Raw genomic sequence first — 18,426 nt, forward strand, 5'->3', positions numbered from 1 at the left:
ATTTAGTCTCAGTGTGATTCTCATTTCAGGATGTGCTGTTGCATTTTGGTGTATAGTGCAATCAGATTTGTCTGTTGGGAAAATGATCTGTGTATGCTGTGGAGTGAATCCATTAATTTATCTTCTGCTACCTTCATTTTGTACTCATCTAATAGTGGGAAAATGTTTTTAATGTGTCATGAATTTAGGTTAAGGTAGCAAATCTGTAGTAAGACAAACTTCTTCAAAGGTACTTAAGTGTTTTAATCCCACATGTTAAAAATCACACAATTGACTGCATTTCATGTCTCTCATCTTTTAGTCCTGCCACTGAGGATTTCAGTCTGTAATGGCTTTGAGAGGTTTGGGAACAGAAGATGCAGTGTAAATAATAGGGGTTTTTTTTTCCACTTTCTTATGATTTTCTACTTTGTTTACTCTATTTAACCAAGTATTCTTACACTTGAGATGAGGAATTAAAACAAGACCACTAATGAAGAAAATCTTTCTACAAAGCCTAAATTCAGCAGGGTCAAACACGTGCTTAGTCCTGTTGAATAAACAGAATAACCCTTCAGACTGTACCTACACCTGAATTTCTAAATCCAGAGTTCCTTGGGTGGGAAGGGACTTCTCCCTGCAGGCCCTGAGAGAGTTTGTGTGCAGTCAGTGCTGCTCTCAGCCCACGAGTCCAGCAGTTCATTAAACTGCCCCAAATAGTCTAAGATGCTATCTAAGGGAACAAGGGTTGCAATTCCAGGGTTTGGGAATCCTGCCTTGTCCTTATGCTGTCTCTGTCCTGCTGTGGGTGATTGTCCATCCAAGCTGCACTTCAGTGCTCTCAGTGCTGTGTTTTGCCCTGGAGTGGCTGAAGTGTTGTGTTGTGTTCTGTTCCGTCAGGGTGGCCTGGGTGTGTTGCACTGCAGGAAAACGATGCTGTGCAAGCGCACCATTTAGCTAGAAGCTTTTGAAGCAAAGTTGGGACAGCTTCATCCCTTAGAAACCCTTTTGCCATGGGGTGATCCCAGGTACAGTCAGTTCATACTCTGCCTGGGCTGGGACGATGGAGGAGCAGGGCAGCCCTGTGTTTCCCCTGCACAGTTTGTCGAGTTCTCTCCATGTCGGGGCAGAAGTGTCCCCTCCTGCCGCTCTGGAGGGCCGGGCCCGCGGGGGAGCCATTCCCTCCCGCCCTGAGGCCCGGGGAGCCTTTTCACCCGACCTGAGGGCCGGGGGAGCTTATCCACCCACCCTGAGGCTGGGGGAACCTATTCACCCGCCCTGAGGCTGGGGGAGCCTTTTCACCCTGCCCTGAGGGCCGGGGAGCCTTTTGACCCTGCCCTGCGGCTGAGGGAGCCTTTTCACCCTGCCCTGAGGGCCAGGGAGCCTTTTCACCCTGCCCTGAGGGCCAGGGAGCCTTTCCCCCCGCCCTAAGGCTGGGGGAGCCTTTCCCCCCGCCCTGAGGGCCGGGCGCTCCGGGCCGGCGCTGGGGCTGCAGGCGGCGCTGGGCCCGCAGGCGGCGCTGGGCCCGGCCCCTCTCGCAGCTGCTGCCCTGAAGGGAGAGGCGCACACGGCTGAGGCAGGTAAAGTGCTTGGGGCTCTTGGCTCTCCTCCTCTTCTCCTGCCCGCACCTCCTGAGGGTTTCCCTACTGCATGTGGTGCTTTTTCTCAGAGCCTTGGTGCGAGGAGGAAGGTGGGCACCGGCAGTGCGAGGGCTTATCAGCAAGGCTTGTCATTGTGAGGTCAGTTTTCTGGTTATCGAGCTTCAGACAAGGCAGCGACTGCATGGACTGAGTGATAAAATGTCTAGGATTTCTGTACATGGAAGGGTGGCTGTTCTGGGAGTGAGAGGAGAAGGCAATCTGAGAGTTTGTCATAAGCAAGGATGACTTGTCAGAGATTTCATCACACATGTGCAAGGGGATCTCCAGGGGAAATGCTGGATGGGATGTGCAGGAGAACCCCACAGCAGGATTTGGGACTGTCTGGAAGTTGGTGTGAGCTGCAAACCGACCTGTTTCACTCCAATGAACTGCTTCATCCCACAGATTGTCTTGCCAAGCAGGGCTGTTTCACAGCAGACCTTTCTGTGCACCTGCTCATTGTCCGCTCGAGTTAGTCCTGATGCAAAAAGCGCTTTCCTTAGCATTTCATCTCCTTATGTATTAAGGTAGCGTGCATTAATTAAAATACACTCTCTGATCAAATGTAATGAATTGGAATAAACAAATCAGGACTGACATTGGAAGCATGGTTTAGCCTATGCAGAGTAATCAAACCTTACTGCAAAATGATTGAGGCACAGGCAGAAACAAACACAAGTAAGTCCATTGTCTGGGAAACCAGATACATCTGAATGATAGACATTTACTGTGGTGCTCCCAAAAGAGTAGCTGAAAGGAGTTTCAGTGTGTGTAAGAACAGGACAGAGGTGACAGTTTCTTAAAGTGTAATGTTTAGATTTTTCATCATCTCTCAGTTTGAGTCACTCCTGTTACAAGACTGGAGTTAAGTGTTTGCAATAGACTGAAATATTGCTGGAGACTTGTTGAAAGATATTTTTATAAAAGAGTACCTTGGTACATGAGATTAAACAGTCCAAAAAAGGTGTCATTTATCAGATATTCAGATCTGTAACTTGAGCCATGGCAGAGAACTTCGAGGGGAAAAAAAAGAGAGATTGAGCACAGAATCCAGCAACAAAAAGAAATGCAGAAATCCAGTGACTTGCAATGAGCCTTTGAGATGAGGGAGAGACAAAACCTAACAAAGTCTCTTTATGGTCAGAGCTGTGTTGGCCAGTGAGACCCTCCGTGTCATTTTTAAAATCAGGGACTAATCCCAGTGTAAGAAGCTGCAATCTGTGGATTAAATGATGATGTGGATCATCATCTAATATCTCAGATTAATTAGGTTTTTTACCTGTGGGGGTGGTGATTCTCAGGCTGAACAGAGGGCCAGGCTGAGGGTGCAGAGGCAGAAAATTCTCTCTGCAGTGTGGATTGAAGCAGGTGATGGCCCTCAGAGCTGTGGAGAGGATGTGGCTGCAGAAATTCCTGTGTGAGTGAAACCTGCCCAGTCTTTGCTTCCTTTCCACCCCGTTGCATTGCTGCTCTGTGTATCCTTGTCCTTCAAGAACTAGACCAAAAGCAACACATTAATTTTGTTTTGGACAACTGTGAGACTCAATTTCTTTCTGGTGGCAATCAGTGACAACCCAGTGAAAAGCTCTGGGTATCCCATTACTGCCCTTCCAGACAGTTTGTCTTTCAGTGATCTTTGTGCTGCATAGCACAGGGCAGCAGGGATAGCAAGAGCTACCAGAACATCTCTTTCCACACAAACTGTGTCCAAGGTGGTGGTGGAACATTGATGGGACACTCCTTGTGAGTACAAAGACCACAGCTTTGATCCGTGCAGGTGAAGTGACATCTTCTGTTTCCCAAATGTGTGACTTTGCTTCAGAAGAGCATAAGGACATTTTTTCCCTTTTTTGCCAAATGTGGCAGCAGGGAAGGGGAGTGTTCCTTCCCCTTCCCTGCCTGAAGCACCCTGCAGGGACATGGGACCAGGGCCAGACTGTCCCACCCCTGAGTTCAAAGATCTGCAAATGGAGGGTCCCAGACCAAGTCTGCTGTGATACTGCAGCCAACTTAACCAGCTAGGAGAAGTTTAGGGTTTGTTTGAAGCTTCTTTATAATTTCCTTTTTCATTTCATTTCTCTTCTTTTTTATCTGCTTTTAAAAGTATATATCTGCTTTTTGTTTGCCTGTTTTAACAAAAGTGCATTGAAGTCATATTTAGGTGCAGTGTAACTTGGTAAATAAGTGGTGCTACAAGGAAAAAAAATTAAATTAGCCATTTACTGTAGGGAGATAAATCTAGCTGCACACACACTCTTGGTGGACTTGTGTTTGCATAAAGTGTATCTCTATCCTAGAAAAAGATTTAAATTAAAAACTTGGGAGCAAGCAGCTTTGGATTGTTCTGATTTCTATCTGTACTCCATAGTGTAGGCTGTCTCTGATTTATAGTTATGAAAATTTGGGTGAATATTGCCTTTTGACTCTGTTCTTCCTATTTTCCTTTTCAATCCAAGTATCTTTTTATCCTAAAAAACACCAGAAGAAATGTCCAGGCTTTTGAAGATGTGTTTCTTGTTGATATCAATGAATCATGCTGAGATTACTCACAGTCAGAACTCTGAAGGTAAGAGCAGAACTCCTGTGTGAGGGGTTTATTTTGTGGCATGGAAAAAGCTGTGTGTAATAAATTAGGTGCTGTTTAGTAACTGGGACCATGGTCTCTGCTCTCTCGACTTCATGGAGCTTTGCCAGCAAAGAATTTCACCAAGACTGATTATAATTGAATAGTCTTTTTTTCCCCCACGGTTTTTCTGTAAATAAATTTAATCAAAATGTTTGAAAATAAATTATTATATGTATATATAATCACTGTACAATACATGTATTTTTGTGTAACACAATTGAATGATAAAACATTAAATTAATTTCTAATAACGGGATAATCTTTTACAGATTTGCCTCCGTTGTTACACAAAGCTGTGGTTAGTATTTTTATTTGATCTCTCTACTAACATTTTATATTATAATCTAAAAATAATGATTTATTACATATATTTATAATTTTTCCTTAGGAGGAAGTAATAGCTGGGAAATATCTGAATGGTAATGTACACAGTTGTTCCCACTTATGCTTCTAAAATGAATTAAAATTCAGTATCTCACCATAACTTTTTATGTTCCATTTTTCATGTGCAGCCCTCCTAGATATACTTTATTTTCAGAGGTAATGTATTGCTCTCCCTGTCTTGATTTTTCAATATTGTCTTGCATTTCAGATATGATCTGTTTCATATCCACAGAAACTGGAACATTATGCATAGAAGGAAATTGGCACATATGATTACTTGGATTTGGGTCTCCTGGCAGGAGTATTTCCTGTTAAAAGGGAAAAACCTGTTTGTCATGAAAAAGAAAAAAAAAAAAATTATAGAATGAGGCTGAAAATAAGTACTTGCTACAGTTTTCAGAAGTTTTGATAATTAACTTTGCTCACATGTGTCCAAATGTCTGCTTAAAGAAATTAGGTGCAGTTCCAGGTTTCTGTCCACCTCCTTCTTTCAGTCTTACTGCATCCCCCATCCTCCAGCTCCTGGTGGCTTTTGGATTATTTTGCTAATTTTGTCCAAATCTGAAAGAGCAGTATAAGCCTCAAAGGCCATTCCACACCTATTTTGAGAAAATCAGTGGCTGTGTAAGGAAGACACAGTAAAATTAATGGCTGTGCTGAAGGAATGACAGCAGTTACTCCCTGTGCTTTCTGCAAGCAGATCAGAACAGGCATAATGGAGTGCCAGAAAGCACATGCCTTGGAGATGGTACTAATGGCAACACCTTGGAAAACTGAGTTTATTGGGTGGTTGTGGAATTAGATGGAAAAAAGCTAATTAATTCCATTCCCCAATGAACCAGGTATTTTCATTTCATTAAATAGATTAACTATTACTCTGGCTAGGGAGAAACCGAATACTTTTGTCATTATGATGTTAGCATCACTCTTTATTTCCCTTTTTCTTTTTTACTCTTGTAATCTGCTATTTAACTTGTTATATTATTTTACTGTCATTTTTGGTCCTGTTTTCTGTTACAGCTCTAATGTCTGGACAGCAGATCTGCTTACAAAAATCATGGCATATTTTCATGCCCAGGAAATTATGTTTACTCTTAGCAGCCTCCAGGTTGGTGACATTTAAGATGCATGAAAATTTTTATTTGAAAACGAAATTTAAAAACTCAACCTGTTTCTGTAGCCAAAGCTAGGTGGTCAATGACACAGGTAATTAACACATCTACACTGTAGCAGCTAAATAAGAGATAGGAATAGATTGTCTTTTTACCTGAAGACTGTGGGAGTATGCAAGGTATAAATAATAATAACAATCTTTTTTGCTCTTCCTCTGATGGAAAGCAGGAATTAGGATTTTTCGTGCTCATTGTTTCTGAGTTGAGTGTATATAAATGCTGTTTCCCCAGAAAATAACAGGTTTCTCTCAGATTTTGACTGGCTGTAGTTCAAACTGCTCCTTATGGAATGAGAGGCTCCAGAGCATCCTACAAAATGCCTCCACCTTTTAAAGTTCCTCTCAATGCTGTTTTTGTAAATTATCGATGTGGAAGTGATGCAGGAAGGAGTTGATGTTCCTCCTCCTGCTGCTGCTGAGAATTAGTGATGAGCTGCTTTACGTGGAGCTGTACCCAGCTGAGCCCCTCCCTCGTCCCTACACTGAAACAGGGAAGTGTCAGCTGTGCCTTCCTGAGCCTCAGGCATTCCCAGGAGCTCCACAGTACTTGAACCCTGTCCCAAGCTCCATGTCGCTGTCACAGCTCGTCCTCACCTACATTTTCCTGCCACTGCCCCTTCCCTTTGGCAGGTTTATTGGCAGTCTGAGGCTCTCAGCAGGCTGAACCCCGAGGCATAAAGGAACTGTGTTAATGTTTGGTGGTGGCAATGCAAATTAATCAAAGGCAGCAAGAACAATTGCAATTCAAATTCCAAACAAATTCTGAAATAATATCAGGAAATACAAGGTATTTTACTCCAGTCTGCTGCTAATGAGCTTTACATTTATTTCTGTCCCAATGTTATTATTCCCCTTCAAATTTCCAAAACAGGCATGAGATTGTTAACTGGTAATGCAGATTGGTGAGAGAGAGAATATTTTTGGCTTATGACCTGGTAGAGACTTTTCCTCCCATCTAATTGCACATTTCCTTCCTTTTTTTAAGTAATATGCTCATGGTATCTGTTTGGGTTTTTTTCCCGGTTAAAAGTTTCATTTTCACATCTCTGCTGTGTGAAGCAGAAAAGCTTTATTACTCTTGTTTTATGAAGTGAGAAACTGAGGCATCTTTGTTAAAAAGCTCCCTCGAGAGGACTTGTCATGACGCCACGAATAGGGTTTGAAAATTACTGTCTTTCAGAATGCATTTAGATTTTTTTTTTTTCAGTTTGTGTGGGGAATAGTTATTTTGATCATTGGCAGCACAGACAATACAGAGCTAAGCACTTAGTTCTCCTTGAGCACAGATTTTCAGGGAGTAAAAGTACAATAGTATGAGTTTTATGTATATTACACATATTTTTCTATACTTCAGATGTCTATAAAAAGTTACCTGAAGAACCTTTTATACCAGCCCAGGCAACTACTGTCTGAATTGCAACAGCTTGATCAGCATCAATTCCAAACTGCAATGAAGTACCTCTTCAACAGCAAAAAGGAGCATCTTGTGAGTTTCACTTGTGGAAAGGAAAAGCTGCTGTCAGTGGTTTAGATAAATGGAAGGGGACAGACTGCAGGGCTCACAGTGCAGGTACTGCAGTTACTTACCTGGCTTGGATTGGATTCCTTTCCTCTTAGGTTAGACTTAGTTCATTTAACTCTTACTGTCTAGAAGTTGTTGCAAGTCCAAGTCAGTCATTTGGATTTTCGCTGTGATCAGTAGAGAGAAACTCATCTCCAAAGAGTTCACCCTCCTACAGTAACACCTAAGGTAGGTAGGGCCAGCTACTCTCAGGGAGTATCTTCTTTTCAGTGGCTGGAAAGAGAGCCAAAATGGCTAAAGAAGATGAAATTAGTGATTTTGATAATCAATCATTTGAAATACCTTTCTGGATTTCATCTTGGTTTTGTAAAAAAATTCAAGCTGGTCTCTACCAGAAAGAAATTATCTGAAGTAATGCAAACAACCAGTAGTTTTCAGGTGTTTTTCATGAGAGCGGCATCATATTCTTAGTAGAGCCCTTTGTCCAGCCTCAAAATGAAAAATATATTGAATTAATCAGAGGTGCTATTTTAATACCTTGTTGCTTGCAGGAAATGGGAAATATTATTCTTGACTGGGGCAAGACTAGAGAGATAATTTTTCAAAGCCCAGGAGTAAACAGGACCTTGTTCCTCGTAACACTGGATAAATGCTTCTTGGTTCTGAGCGCCCTGGACTGTGTGGATATCCTGAGTCAGGTTCTGCGTGTGTCAGCAGGGAGCTATCTCCAACCTGATGTCATTGGGAGTCTCCCAAACCTTCTGCTGGAGGATGCTTTCAGAAACTTGTAAGCCATTTATTTTTTAGACACAATTAATACTATGTTGGATTTGCTGATTATTTTAAAAGAGGTTGCTATATGGTCTCAGTCTGTTTTCCAGATGCAGCTTTCTGCTTATGTGTAAAGAATGCTGTTTCTGAAATCATTTGTCCATGTGTCATTAAGAAAAAGAGTTAGTGAACTAACATGCCCCTGTATCACTTAGATCATCATTATTCAAGGACCTCTATGACAGAACCTCAGCAAGCACTCAGAGAGCTCTCTATGGCTGGATGAAGCAGATTCTACAGAAATCTTACAATATAAGTGGTATGTTACAAAGTGTTTTCTTCTTGCTTTTCATAAGAGAAAAGCACTCAACAAAAGGCCTGTCTATTGTATTGAGTTGTTTCCCCAGGTCTGTGTCAGAGTGGCTGTCTGGAATACCTTTACTGCAGAACACAGTAAATATAATGTGTTTGTTACTCATAACAAATAGTTCTTCCAAGATGCTTGAACTTATAGAGTAGAATCATGCTATTGTTAGGGCTGGAAAAGACCTCCAGGATCATCAAATCCAACCAATGGACTCTTCCTCAGTTCTGCACAGAGCTATACACAAAGTCTTTTTCTAGTACTCCAGTCTTTTTTCTCTGTACTGTTTCTGAGTCTGAAATAGGATACAGTGGCCAGGTGCTCTGCCAAGTTGTATTGTTCTCGTCTGAACTCCCGCTCAGAGGAGCAGAGCAGCTCTGGCTCAGAATACATTATCCACTGCACTGTTTAAAAACACAAAAGAAATGCAGGATGTTGTGGAAGCACATGGCACCAACTCGATCAGCAAAGGGATGAGATAAAACCAAATTAATTAATCCTGATTGGATGCATTTTCCCTCATCTGTTTGCCTGGTTAATGTGCCTGAAACAGCTGTTCCATAGCTGGAACAGGCAGGATGGGCTCCACAAGGGGGCTGTGCAGGGCACTGAACCATCAGAGCTGGTGCTTGGGTTTCATTGAACATCCCAGCACAGCTGTCCTGGGAGCACTTTAGATTTATAGATGTGTCTGCTCTTCCTCTTTCCCTAGAAATCAAAGGTTAAATGCCCACTTGCTTCAGTGGAGCTAAATTTGCCTCCTGGGTCTCCTGCCATTTCAAAATATTAGAGTAAACCAGTAAGTCGTGGAGAGGAGGTTCATGCTGCTGCTGTGAGGTGATGTTAGTGCCAGTGCATTGCTGGGGAAGCAAAGATGCAGAATTTGCCTGGTGCTACTGAGCTGTCCTGGGAAGATCCCTCAGCATTATCTTGGGCTGTGTCTGAAGCAGTGGTGAACCCTCGATTCACCCTGGGAAGATCATCCAGCTTGGAAGGGACTGGGAGCTCCTGTGCTTCTTTTTCTTCCCTGGCTGCTGCTTCTTATGCCAAAAGCAGCACAGATGTGGTGAATCCCCCACCAGGGCATCAGGTGTGGGCTGATTCACAGCTGGTTGTGGCAGTGTGAACCATCAGCCCTGGGCAGACACACTTGGACTGGAAGTCTGAAGCTCCCTCATGTTTATCTGCACTCCCCAGGCCAAAGCAGAGTGCAGGAACAGTCCTGCAGGAGGGTGATTTATTCACTTTATATGTGGGTAGCACTGGGACCACCTGGGATAGGGTTCAGTTTGTGGGGATCATAGCTGCCATGGCTGGTAACTGCAAGTCTGTTCTTCTAAAGGTCACAATCAACATCCTTAAGTGGTGCTGATTTGTCTTTAGCTCTCTTGTCATGTCTTTTAACTCCTGTAATATTCTGGGTAATGGAAGGTAATATCACTTTAAAAAACACAGGCCTGACAGGTCTGCTGGGATCATCATCTTGTCTCTCTTAAGGAGCTTAGATCTGTGTTTTCAAAAAAAATCACTTAATGGAGTCCTTCAGCTTCTGATAGATGCATGCTGTTTTTTTCCAACACTGGAAACTCTTCAAAGTGATGATTTTATTTTAACAGAGTTGTGAGTATCAGCAGTGCAGAGGAATGTGTTCAGAGGTGTCACACACTGAGCCTTCCAAATGACAACACCCTGAAGAAAAGAGTCTTTGTGGCTCAGGGTACCCATAGAGTCCATAAATATATTTTTTCTCAGGGATATTTGGATCTTGATTTCATTTTCAGTCCTTAGGAGGATGTTACTAAATGAATGCCATTTTTTAACTGTTATGCAGTGTTTTGTGGCTTTGTCAGCCTATTTCTATGTAGGTATTTGAACAGTTTTTCATTTTTCCATTATTGCTATTGCATATTGCTGAAATAAGTGGCATCATCAATAATAATATATAAGATATATAAGATATTATGCCTTCCTGATGTTCTTAAATAATACAATTGATTAGGAAAAGTGAATTTTAAAAACACTGCTCCATATTTAATACTTTCAGGTAAATTTTTCCTGTCCCACACTTTATCCATTCTCTATTTCAGCAACATAAAACATTAATTGTTTTTATATGAGAAAATTTGAGACACTTGAAACACTATTTCATTTTCGTTAAAAAATTTATGGACTCATAAAAGTGTGGTGCTAAAATGTAGCAAATGGAGGGAATCTGACTCCCTCTGCTAAGGATTTTTCTGATTTGCAGATTTGTTATTATTTACCAATAACAATATACTGGGTAAAATGTATTTGAAAAGTAATTACTTTCTTAACATTATAGTGAGTATTTATTTGTACAAAACAGAGTTCAATGAATCAACTTCTTGGGTCAGTGCAGAGAGCTTATGGATTTTGGGAAGATACATGGTTCATCTCCCATTAGAAGAAATTCTGAAAATTAGTCTCAATGAAGTAAGTAACGAAGTGTGGATGGATATGTTATTGCTAAGGGATGTCAGCTACAAACAATATGAACACAAATGCAAATCTAAACATGAAAAATAAATTTATATCTTTTTAATTAATTGAATATAAAGAGAAAATATAAGGGGGAAATATATATGTATTCTTTACAAAGTTCTGTATTTTTAATTTTAAAGTGTCTGGAGTTAATACATAATTATTTATCTGTATCTGTATCAGACTTCTGTGACTTCTGCTGAAGGGAAACAATGTAGAACACCCTCAAATTATATGACATTTTGGCAGAAAATCGCTCAAATCACTCACTCAGCTTTGCCTTCAGAATTTGGTTGATCCAAATCTTCCTTTCTCTATAACATGAACAGGCTCAATTAATTTTGAGTGTCAGAGACAGTCTTTATTGTCTCACAGTGCTGATGTGTGGTTTTGTTTGTGCTGGTCAGATCAGACTGTTCATTAGCTACGACAATGCAACAAAGCAGTTGGACACGGTTTATGATATCACACCAGAGCTTGCACAGGCCCTCCTGGAAAGGATAAACTCGTCAGGATTTGATATGAAGAACACTTCAACTATCTACAGGCAAGGCTTCTTTGCTTTTTCTTTTATGGCTGTGAATGGATGGAACAACTAACTAATTAGAAAATAGAATAGCGTGGCACAGCTTTTTCATTCCAGCAGAAAAATTCAGGCTGAAATCCAGCCCTGTTTAGCAACAGTGAAGAATTGCTACTTTATGAATTTTTGGAGGTGTGCCTAATTAGCTAATGCTTTGTCTCCTGCTCCATAGTGAGGAGATGCCTGTAGCATTCATAGGAAGTCTGCAGCAGTATCTGAGGGACCCAGGCAGAACTCCACCACATTGTAGAGCAATAAAATAAACTGGGACAGCAGAAAATGAGTTGTCTTGGCTGTTTGAATCACAGAACATGGAGATGTTTGATGGAAATCATGTTAAAGTTAGGACTGAAGGAGGAAATCTCAACTCCTGCCAGCCAGGACTGCAAGTGGGTTTTAACTGACCTGAGTGTCACCAGAGAAGCCACAAAGTGAAGCAGCGTAAAGCTTGCCCTGCTGTCCTCTTTGGCCTGCAGCACAGACATAAGCCGTGCTTAATTTGAATGTTAGGTGTGTACACAGGAAACTGAATTTTCAGGTTTGTCAAATCTGCACTGAACTAACTTTAACAATAATAAAAAAACCAAAACAAGCTGCTGTTACTCATAAATACGCAGCGAGCGTGAGAAAACTCTGCACTCCACATTTACATTTACACTATCATATCAATGGATGGATTTAGTCCCTAGACAATGCTGTCTGATATAATTTGTAGTCTCCTTGGGGGATACCTTGGAGTTTTAAACTAATGGAGAATATGCTTTATAGCTTCAGAGCTCCTGTCATTGCTGCAGTGCAGCTCGCTGACTTCCATGAAGCATTGCTCCTGTCGGAGGAGTAAGCGAGAGAAGAGTTATGCCCACGCTCTAAATTTCAATGTCAGAAATCTTAAAAATGATTTTGTCACTCATGAGAGCTGCTACATTCTCACAGATGAGAGAAATGTCATGCTCCATAATCCTTAATATATTCCATTTTTACAACACACTTAGTTTATGTTACTCATTTTAACCATACTGTTGATTTAAATGTGCTTTTACTTTTAAGAAGTAGTGTTATTCATTTCTGCTAATCCCAAAGGAGAAGAGCAGCAGCTATGCAATAATGCATCAGAATGTAATTATTTGTTATAAAAATGCTCTTAGAGATGTTTCTTTGATTTGTATGTTGGTTTGATGATCTCCCATGAATTCAGATGTGCTGCAGAAGCAGTGTTTTGTTATATTGCTGGCAGGTTGTTGTTGAGGGTCTGGAGGAACTAAAAGACTTTCTGTGCTGCAGAATTCAACTGAGTTTGTGGTAGTGCTGCAGCATTGTCCACTGCTGATTCCATTCACATCTGGACACTACTGCCCAGACTCTGCTTGTGCCTGTCTCACTGAACTGGGAAAAACCAGGGACTGTAGCAGGAAAGCTGGGCTTTGGCCATATCTTTGAGGTTCTTGTTTTGTGTAAATAATAAAACAAAGGCTGAGGGTTTACAGGGACAGGGAATTGATTCAGGCTTCCTACAAACTAGTTAATCCCCATCACTATAAAGTTCAAAGTCCAGACATAGTGATGCACAATTCAGAGCTCTTTCTTTACAGGGCTGCAAAAGTAAAGGAAGTACATAAACACAAGGTCTAAAAGCCAGAAGGACATCTGCAACAGGCACTTCCCCATGGTGATGTGACTCCTCGTCTCCAAAAACTATGGCTGTGGTTGCCCTTTATAGAGGCTAATGGAAATGTTGACTTAAATGTTACAGCATAGGAACTGTGAAGGAGAACGAGCTCTGTTCAAAACCCTGCCTTGCAGATTGCTGTGCTGGCACAACTGGGCAGTGAGCCTCAGTGTGCTTTCTCCTAATCAGTGTTGAACTGGACAGGTCTCCATCCATTGGCCACTCCTGTGTTTGATGTGAAATACAACAGGCTTTGTTTAATCCTAAAATGACAAAGATACCATGTCGTGCCCCAGCTGCTGCTCTGAATCATGAGTTGTGCTACATGTGAAATCCAAGCAGGACTTACAGTTTAAAACATCCAATCAAAACAGATAAGAACTCAGCAAGCCTCTTCTAGAGACTTAGTGATAGCCCTCCATAATTTTCAAGATTACCCTGTCAAGGGGAGTCATAAACTGGAACAATCCAGCCATGGACAGGTAAATGGAACCAGGACAGGTAAATTCTCAAACACAAGCAATCCAGGCAGAATTCAGCTGAATATAAAGGCCAGTGCATGTTCCATTATAGGCTAAGTTTTAAAAACTTCAGGTTGAGGCACTCACAACAAACAGAAATGGCTCAAGCTGTTATCACAAGGAGAGGGTACCAAGCTGTATTTCCATTTTCCAAAAGTGACAGTTTTATCTCAGAAGGGAGCTAATGTATTTCTTTTCTATAGACTGGGTTTGTTGGTTTGCTTTTATGATGACCTGGAACAGATGGATGCAGCTGTGGCCCGGACTCTCCTTCATCAAATGATTAAATGCAATCATCTGAGAGGTTTCCAGGCAGAGGTTCATGAGGTGTGTACAGCACTTGTTCTTCTTGCCTGACATAATCCTGTAAACATAGGAGGAGGAATCTGCTTCTTAAATAAGGAAAGAAAGGAGTGAAAAATTATTGGGACTTAAGAAATAAGGGAAAATAGTTCTTGAGAATGCAAAGAATAGAAACTAATTTTGGGTGCTCATTCTTTTCTCATTCTGTTTCATATTCCTGTTCCATATTCCTTTCACAACTGTAGTTCTATTCTTGAAATTTTATGAAGTGTGTGAATATTTGCCAGTGCCTATTCCAGAGATTCCAGGTAATGTTTTTGGGTGATAATGGAAATTGGTTCTTGGCAGATTTATATTTCTGATCTGCTCTCTTTTGTTTGATTTAGCTCAAATCTCAACTCCTGAACATTGCTGTGCAAAACCAGACATTGAATGATACCCTTGGATCTCTGTCAGATGCTGTGGTTGGACTAACTTCAAGTCAGCTGGAATCTCTCTCACCTGAAGCAGTGCATAATGCTGTTGCAACATTAAACCAAGTCTCTGGGTGGGCAAAGAGCCAAGTTATGATTTTAGCCAATAAATATCTCTCTTATGAAAAGGTACCTCTAATAATAGTTTTCCTACCTTCTGTTTTTAAAAGTAGAATGGCTTCTTCCCAACAGTAATTGAATATTTTGGAAAGTTTAGTATACAAGAATTCTATTTAGTTAGTTACCTGAAAAATGTGTTTAGATCAAATAAAAGCATCCAAGATTGTACATCCCAAAGTAATTCTCTAGTAATAGAGAGGATGAATATTTGGATTCGGCAGTTGTATATATTATTTTGTCTGTGTCACTGCCCTAAGCAGAATTTGCATGATCAGAGATCCCAGGCTGTATATTCAAATATACTGTAGTGCAAGGAATCAGGTCCTGGTTGAAGTTTCAGAAAAATGAACTTCTGAGAAACTTCATCCATAGACAGACACAGAAAATTCATTCTCAGGCAAGAAATGTATTAAGTATTTAACAAGAATGGTTTTGCTTTATTTATTGACATTTGCTTTTAAATATATCTGCTGTTCTCAATAATACTTCCTGTTTGCTTGCACTGTTCTCCCTGCAGGTTTTATCATTTTATAACGTGAGCCAAATGGGAGCCTTGGTGACAGGAATTGGCACCCAGTCACTCCACAGCATGAACCCCAGGGAGCTGGCTCACATTATTCGAGGCACAATGTCCCAGTACTTGTCTGACTTATCTCCTGCACAGCAACAGGGCATCCTCAGGAAGGTGATTATAAACTTCAGAGTGTGACAGGTTCTCTCTGCACAAGAGCACAGTAACCAGAACTGGAGAGCATGAATTAAACTAAGATGTGTCCTTTAGCTCAATGGTTAATGGTTCTACTGCTTTTTTTTCTGAACACCAGGTGTATTTTGAAGGCTTTTGCTTACTTATTTCCATTGTGTTTTTAATACTATCATGTTTTTCCTTTATCCTCTTAAGAGAAATATTACACAGAGTAGAAAGAAGAGCAAATCCTGTAAATCTAAGCATCAATTCAGAAATGCCATGTATTTTTGTGTTCCTCTTTTTAGATAGCTGCATCTGGAGATTTTTCTTCATCAGTCAAAGATATACAAGGAGCTTTCTTTAAAGAAGTCTCTCTTTCTGGTTTATGGAATCTAACTGGATGTAATTCTTCAATGCTGAAAGAAAAAGAACTAAGAAGCAGCCAGGTAAAAAATTGTTATGCATTTCCCATTCTGCTGCAATTTTGTGTGATGGGAGAATTGGAAAAGTGGTATAATATATTTGTGTTCAAGGAACACAGGTAAAAGGAAGAAACTGCCCCAATTATATCTCAACAAAAACACCAAAGGGCATTTAGAGCCCAGCCATTATGACACAATGCTATGGAAAATGAAGCATTAATATGCTGATTTTAAGCCCCCAGGTTTTTGCCATGTAAATTTTCTCTTTCCAGTACTGTATATTAGACATTTGCATGTAAAGCCTTTGACTCTGTCCAGAGGGATGAAAGGTTGGATCAGATGATCTCCAGAGCTCCCTTCAGCCCTAAACTTTTCAGTGGTTGAGGGCCACGTGCAGGTTTAACATAATTCCATAGTGCCAGCCAGTGATGTCTTGTGTTGTGAGGAAAAAATTCAGCCAGGCTGGATGCCAAACCTTTTTGCTCAAGCTAGACTATAGAAGTACCTTTAGAGTACATAAGAGAGCTCAGAGTACAAAAGCCTTACAGAGACAGTAGTTGCTGTCTCTTACAAATGGATTAACTAAAGCTACCTTTAATTATAGTGGGTTTCTTTTCAGGCTTTGTATCTGTATGAATTACTGTCCAAGGAAAACTATCTTGTTGACCTTCTGAGGTATGGACTATATCTTTTGAAATGGGGTTTAAGACTAGTTTTGTGATGACAGCAATTCTGAGGTAAAGAATATGTGGTTATTATAAATTACTTTATGTTTATTCATTCCTGGATATCACAGGATAATTCACCTTCCTTACTAAAAAGGGTCTTCAAAACCAAAATCAGAGTCAAAGCATTGCAGAGGTTTGGGTATTTTAAGTCTTTGTTTATATTTTTCAATTTGTTTGCATTTTTACTTTCAAGAGCCTTTTAACTGAAAGAAATGGGAGAGATGAAGAAACTGTGTCTTAGGATGGGGTCATGGGGAATAAGGACTAGATCCTGCTTAAATATTCAAAAAATTGAAATTTGCCTTTCCTATCAGCACAGGACAGCTTGTGAAAGGAGTTACTTGTCAACTCATTGAAAGTATGGACACAGACATATTTTTAAACAATTTTAAATTCTTTGAAATGAATCTTTATCTGCTTTCTCCATATCAGGTAAAAAAACAACAACAACAACAAAAAAAAAAAACTTTATGTACATAAACATACTACCCTATCCAAATTAGGTAGATTAGAACTTGGGTCATTCTGTTTTGTCTTTGATTTTTTCAGGATTTTTTTTCTCACAATCCTGTATGTCTCAATTTGTCTGTTAACATATTTTATTTTAATCTTTTATGTGTGAATTTGTCTGTTATCGTACTTCATTTTGGCCATTTCATTTGTCACTTACAAATTGGAAGAAATTCCTACAGCCCTTCTGACTTGTTAATTCATGAATAATCTGTTTAGAAATACATAGAAGTTTCAGAAACATACCAATGTTCTCATGTTCCCAAATATAGAATGTTTCATCTCTGATGTCTACAAAAAGAAAACTAAAAAAAACCTAAAACTAAAAAGATAAAAATATTCTCTGAAGATAATATGCACAGTTTTATATATGCTAATTTATATATATGCTGCAATAAACAACCTGTATTTTTTATTCTTCAAAATTGCTAGAGGTTTGAGATACTAAATTTTTGTTGCTTTTAGGTTAATTGTTTGGCTTGGAAATTTTGGGAAGCCTCCAATGCATCCATTCCTCCCTTCCTCTTACTGGCGCTTCCGTGAGTTATGTCTTAGTCCATCTTAACTTCTGAGCACTTTTCAAATAATCTCTACAGTCCTAAGAAAACTGATTATTCAAATAAATGGTAATTTATCAAAAAGTGATCACTGATTGTAGGCAAAATCTGTCTCAAGTGCAAGTTGTGTCTTTTAGAATGGCACATTTGTCACACTTGTGGATTTTTTTCCTCCTAGGTAGGCTTATTTGGTTTAGGTTTGCTTATTTGTTTAGGGGTCTTTTTGAGAGTGGGTATATAAGACAAAACCACTGGATTCTGCTGAAGCTTAGTGTTCTGTGTGGTTAGAAACATTCCAATGTGTTTCAAGACACTTGTGTAAGTTAGCAAAACTTTTCAGTGACAACTTTTTTCGTAGGAAAAATAACTTGTGTATTGATGAGAACTCCTGATTTGTAAAACTTTTTAATTCCCTCCTTTCTTTGTCTCTTTCTCACTTTCTCTTTCTGTCTCTTCCACCCTTTCTCTCTATTGTTCTATGTGCCTAAGGTATAAAAGGGACTGAGAACCCTCATTTTTGTGGAATATTTCTGAATTGAAAGAAGTAAGAAAAGTATTCAGTTTGAAAAGGCTCTATTTAACAACTATAAAATAATAAAAGACTTTAATGCAAGGCTTCCTACAAAATGGAGCACTCAGTTATTTGGCAACAATTGCATGTTGGTTGTTCAGGGCCATCAAAAGTTACTGGTGCTGTTGCCTACAGACCCTGGCAAGGCTGAGCCTGTGCAGATGTGGGCTGTGGCTTTATTTGCAAAGGTTATCTGCCACTTTTTGGGGAGAAGAGCATAATTTTGTTAAATGTGGAAGGATTTTTTTTCTGATAAAAAGGAAACCTACTCTAAAACTATTTGTGATCCTTAGGCCACCCGTATCTTCATTCATCAGAGAATTAT

At 40.1% G+C, this 18,426-nt stretch overlaps 1 protein-coding gene across 1 annotated transcript in view; it reads left to right on the forward strand.

The window, feature by feature from the left end:
• The first annotated feature begins 4,106 nt into the window (after positions 1–4,106).
• OTOA (otoancorin) overlaps positions 4,107–18,426 on the forward strand; it is a 32,179-nt gene continuing 17,859 nt past the window's right edge. The window contains 17 exon segments of the mRNA XM_056503663.1: positions 4,107–4,185; positions 4,515–4,543; positions 4,634–4,664; positions 4,758–4,785; positions 5,650–5,737; positions 7,155–7,286; positions 7,874–8,109; positions 8,309–8,412; positions 10,805–10,911; positions 11,367–11,506; positions 13,933–14,056; positions 14,419–14,634; positions 15,143–15,310; positions 15,619–15,759; positions 16,355–16,410; positions 16,778–16,895; positions 17,439–17,512. Coding sequence (XP_056359638.1) covers positions 4,107–4,185; positions 4,515–4,543; positions 4,634–4,664; positions 4,758–4,785; positions 5,650–5,737; positions 7,155–7,286; positions 7,874–8,109; positions 8,309–8,412; positions 10,805–10,911; positions 11,367–11,506; positions 13,933–14,056; positions 14,419–14,634; positions 15,143–15,310; positions 15,619–15,759; positions 16,355–16,410; positions 16,778–16,895; positions 17,439–17,512 — 1,871 coding nt within the window.

The sequence above is a fragment of the Oenanthe melanoleuca genome, chromosome 14 (assembly GCF_029582105.1).
Source record: "Oenanthe melanoleuca isolate GR-GAL-2019-014 chromosome 14, OMel1.0, whole genome shotgun sequence".
Lineage (NCBI taxonomy): Eukaryota > Metazoa > Chordata > Aves > Passeriformes > Muscicapidae > Oenanthe > Oenanthe melanoleuca.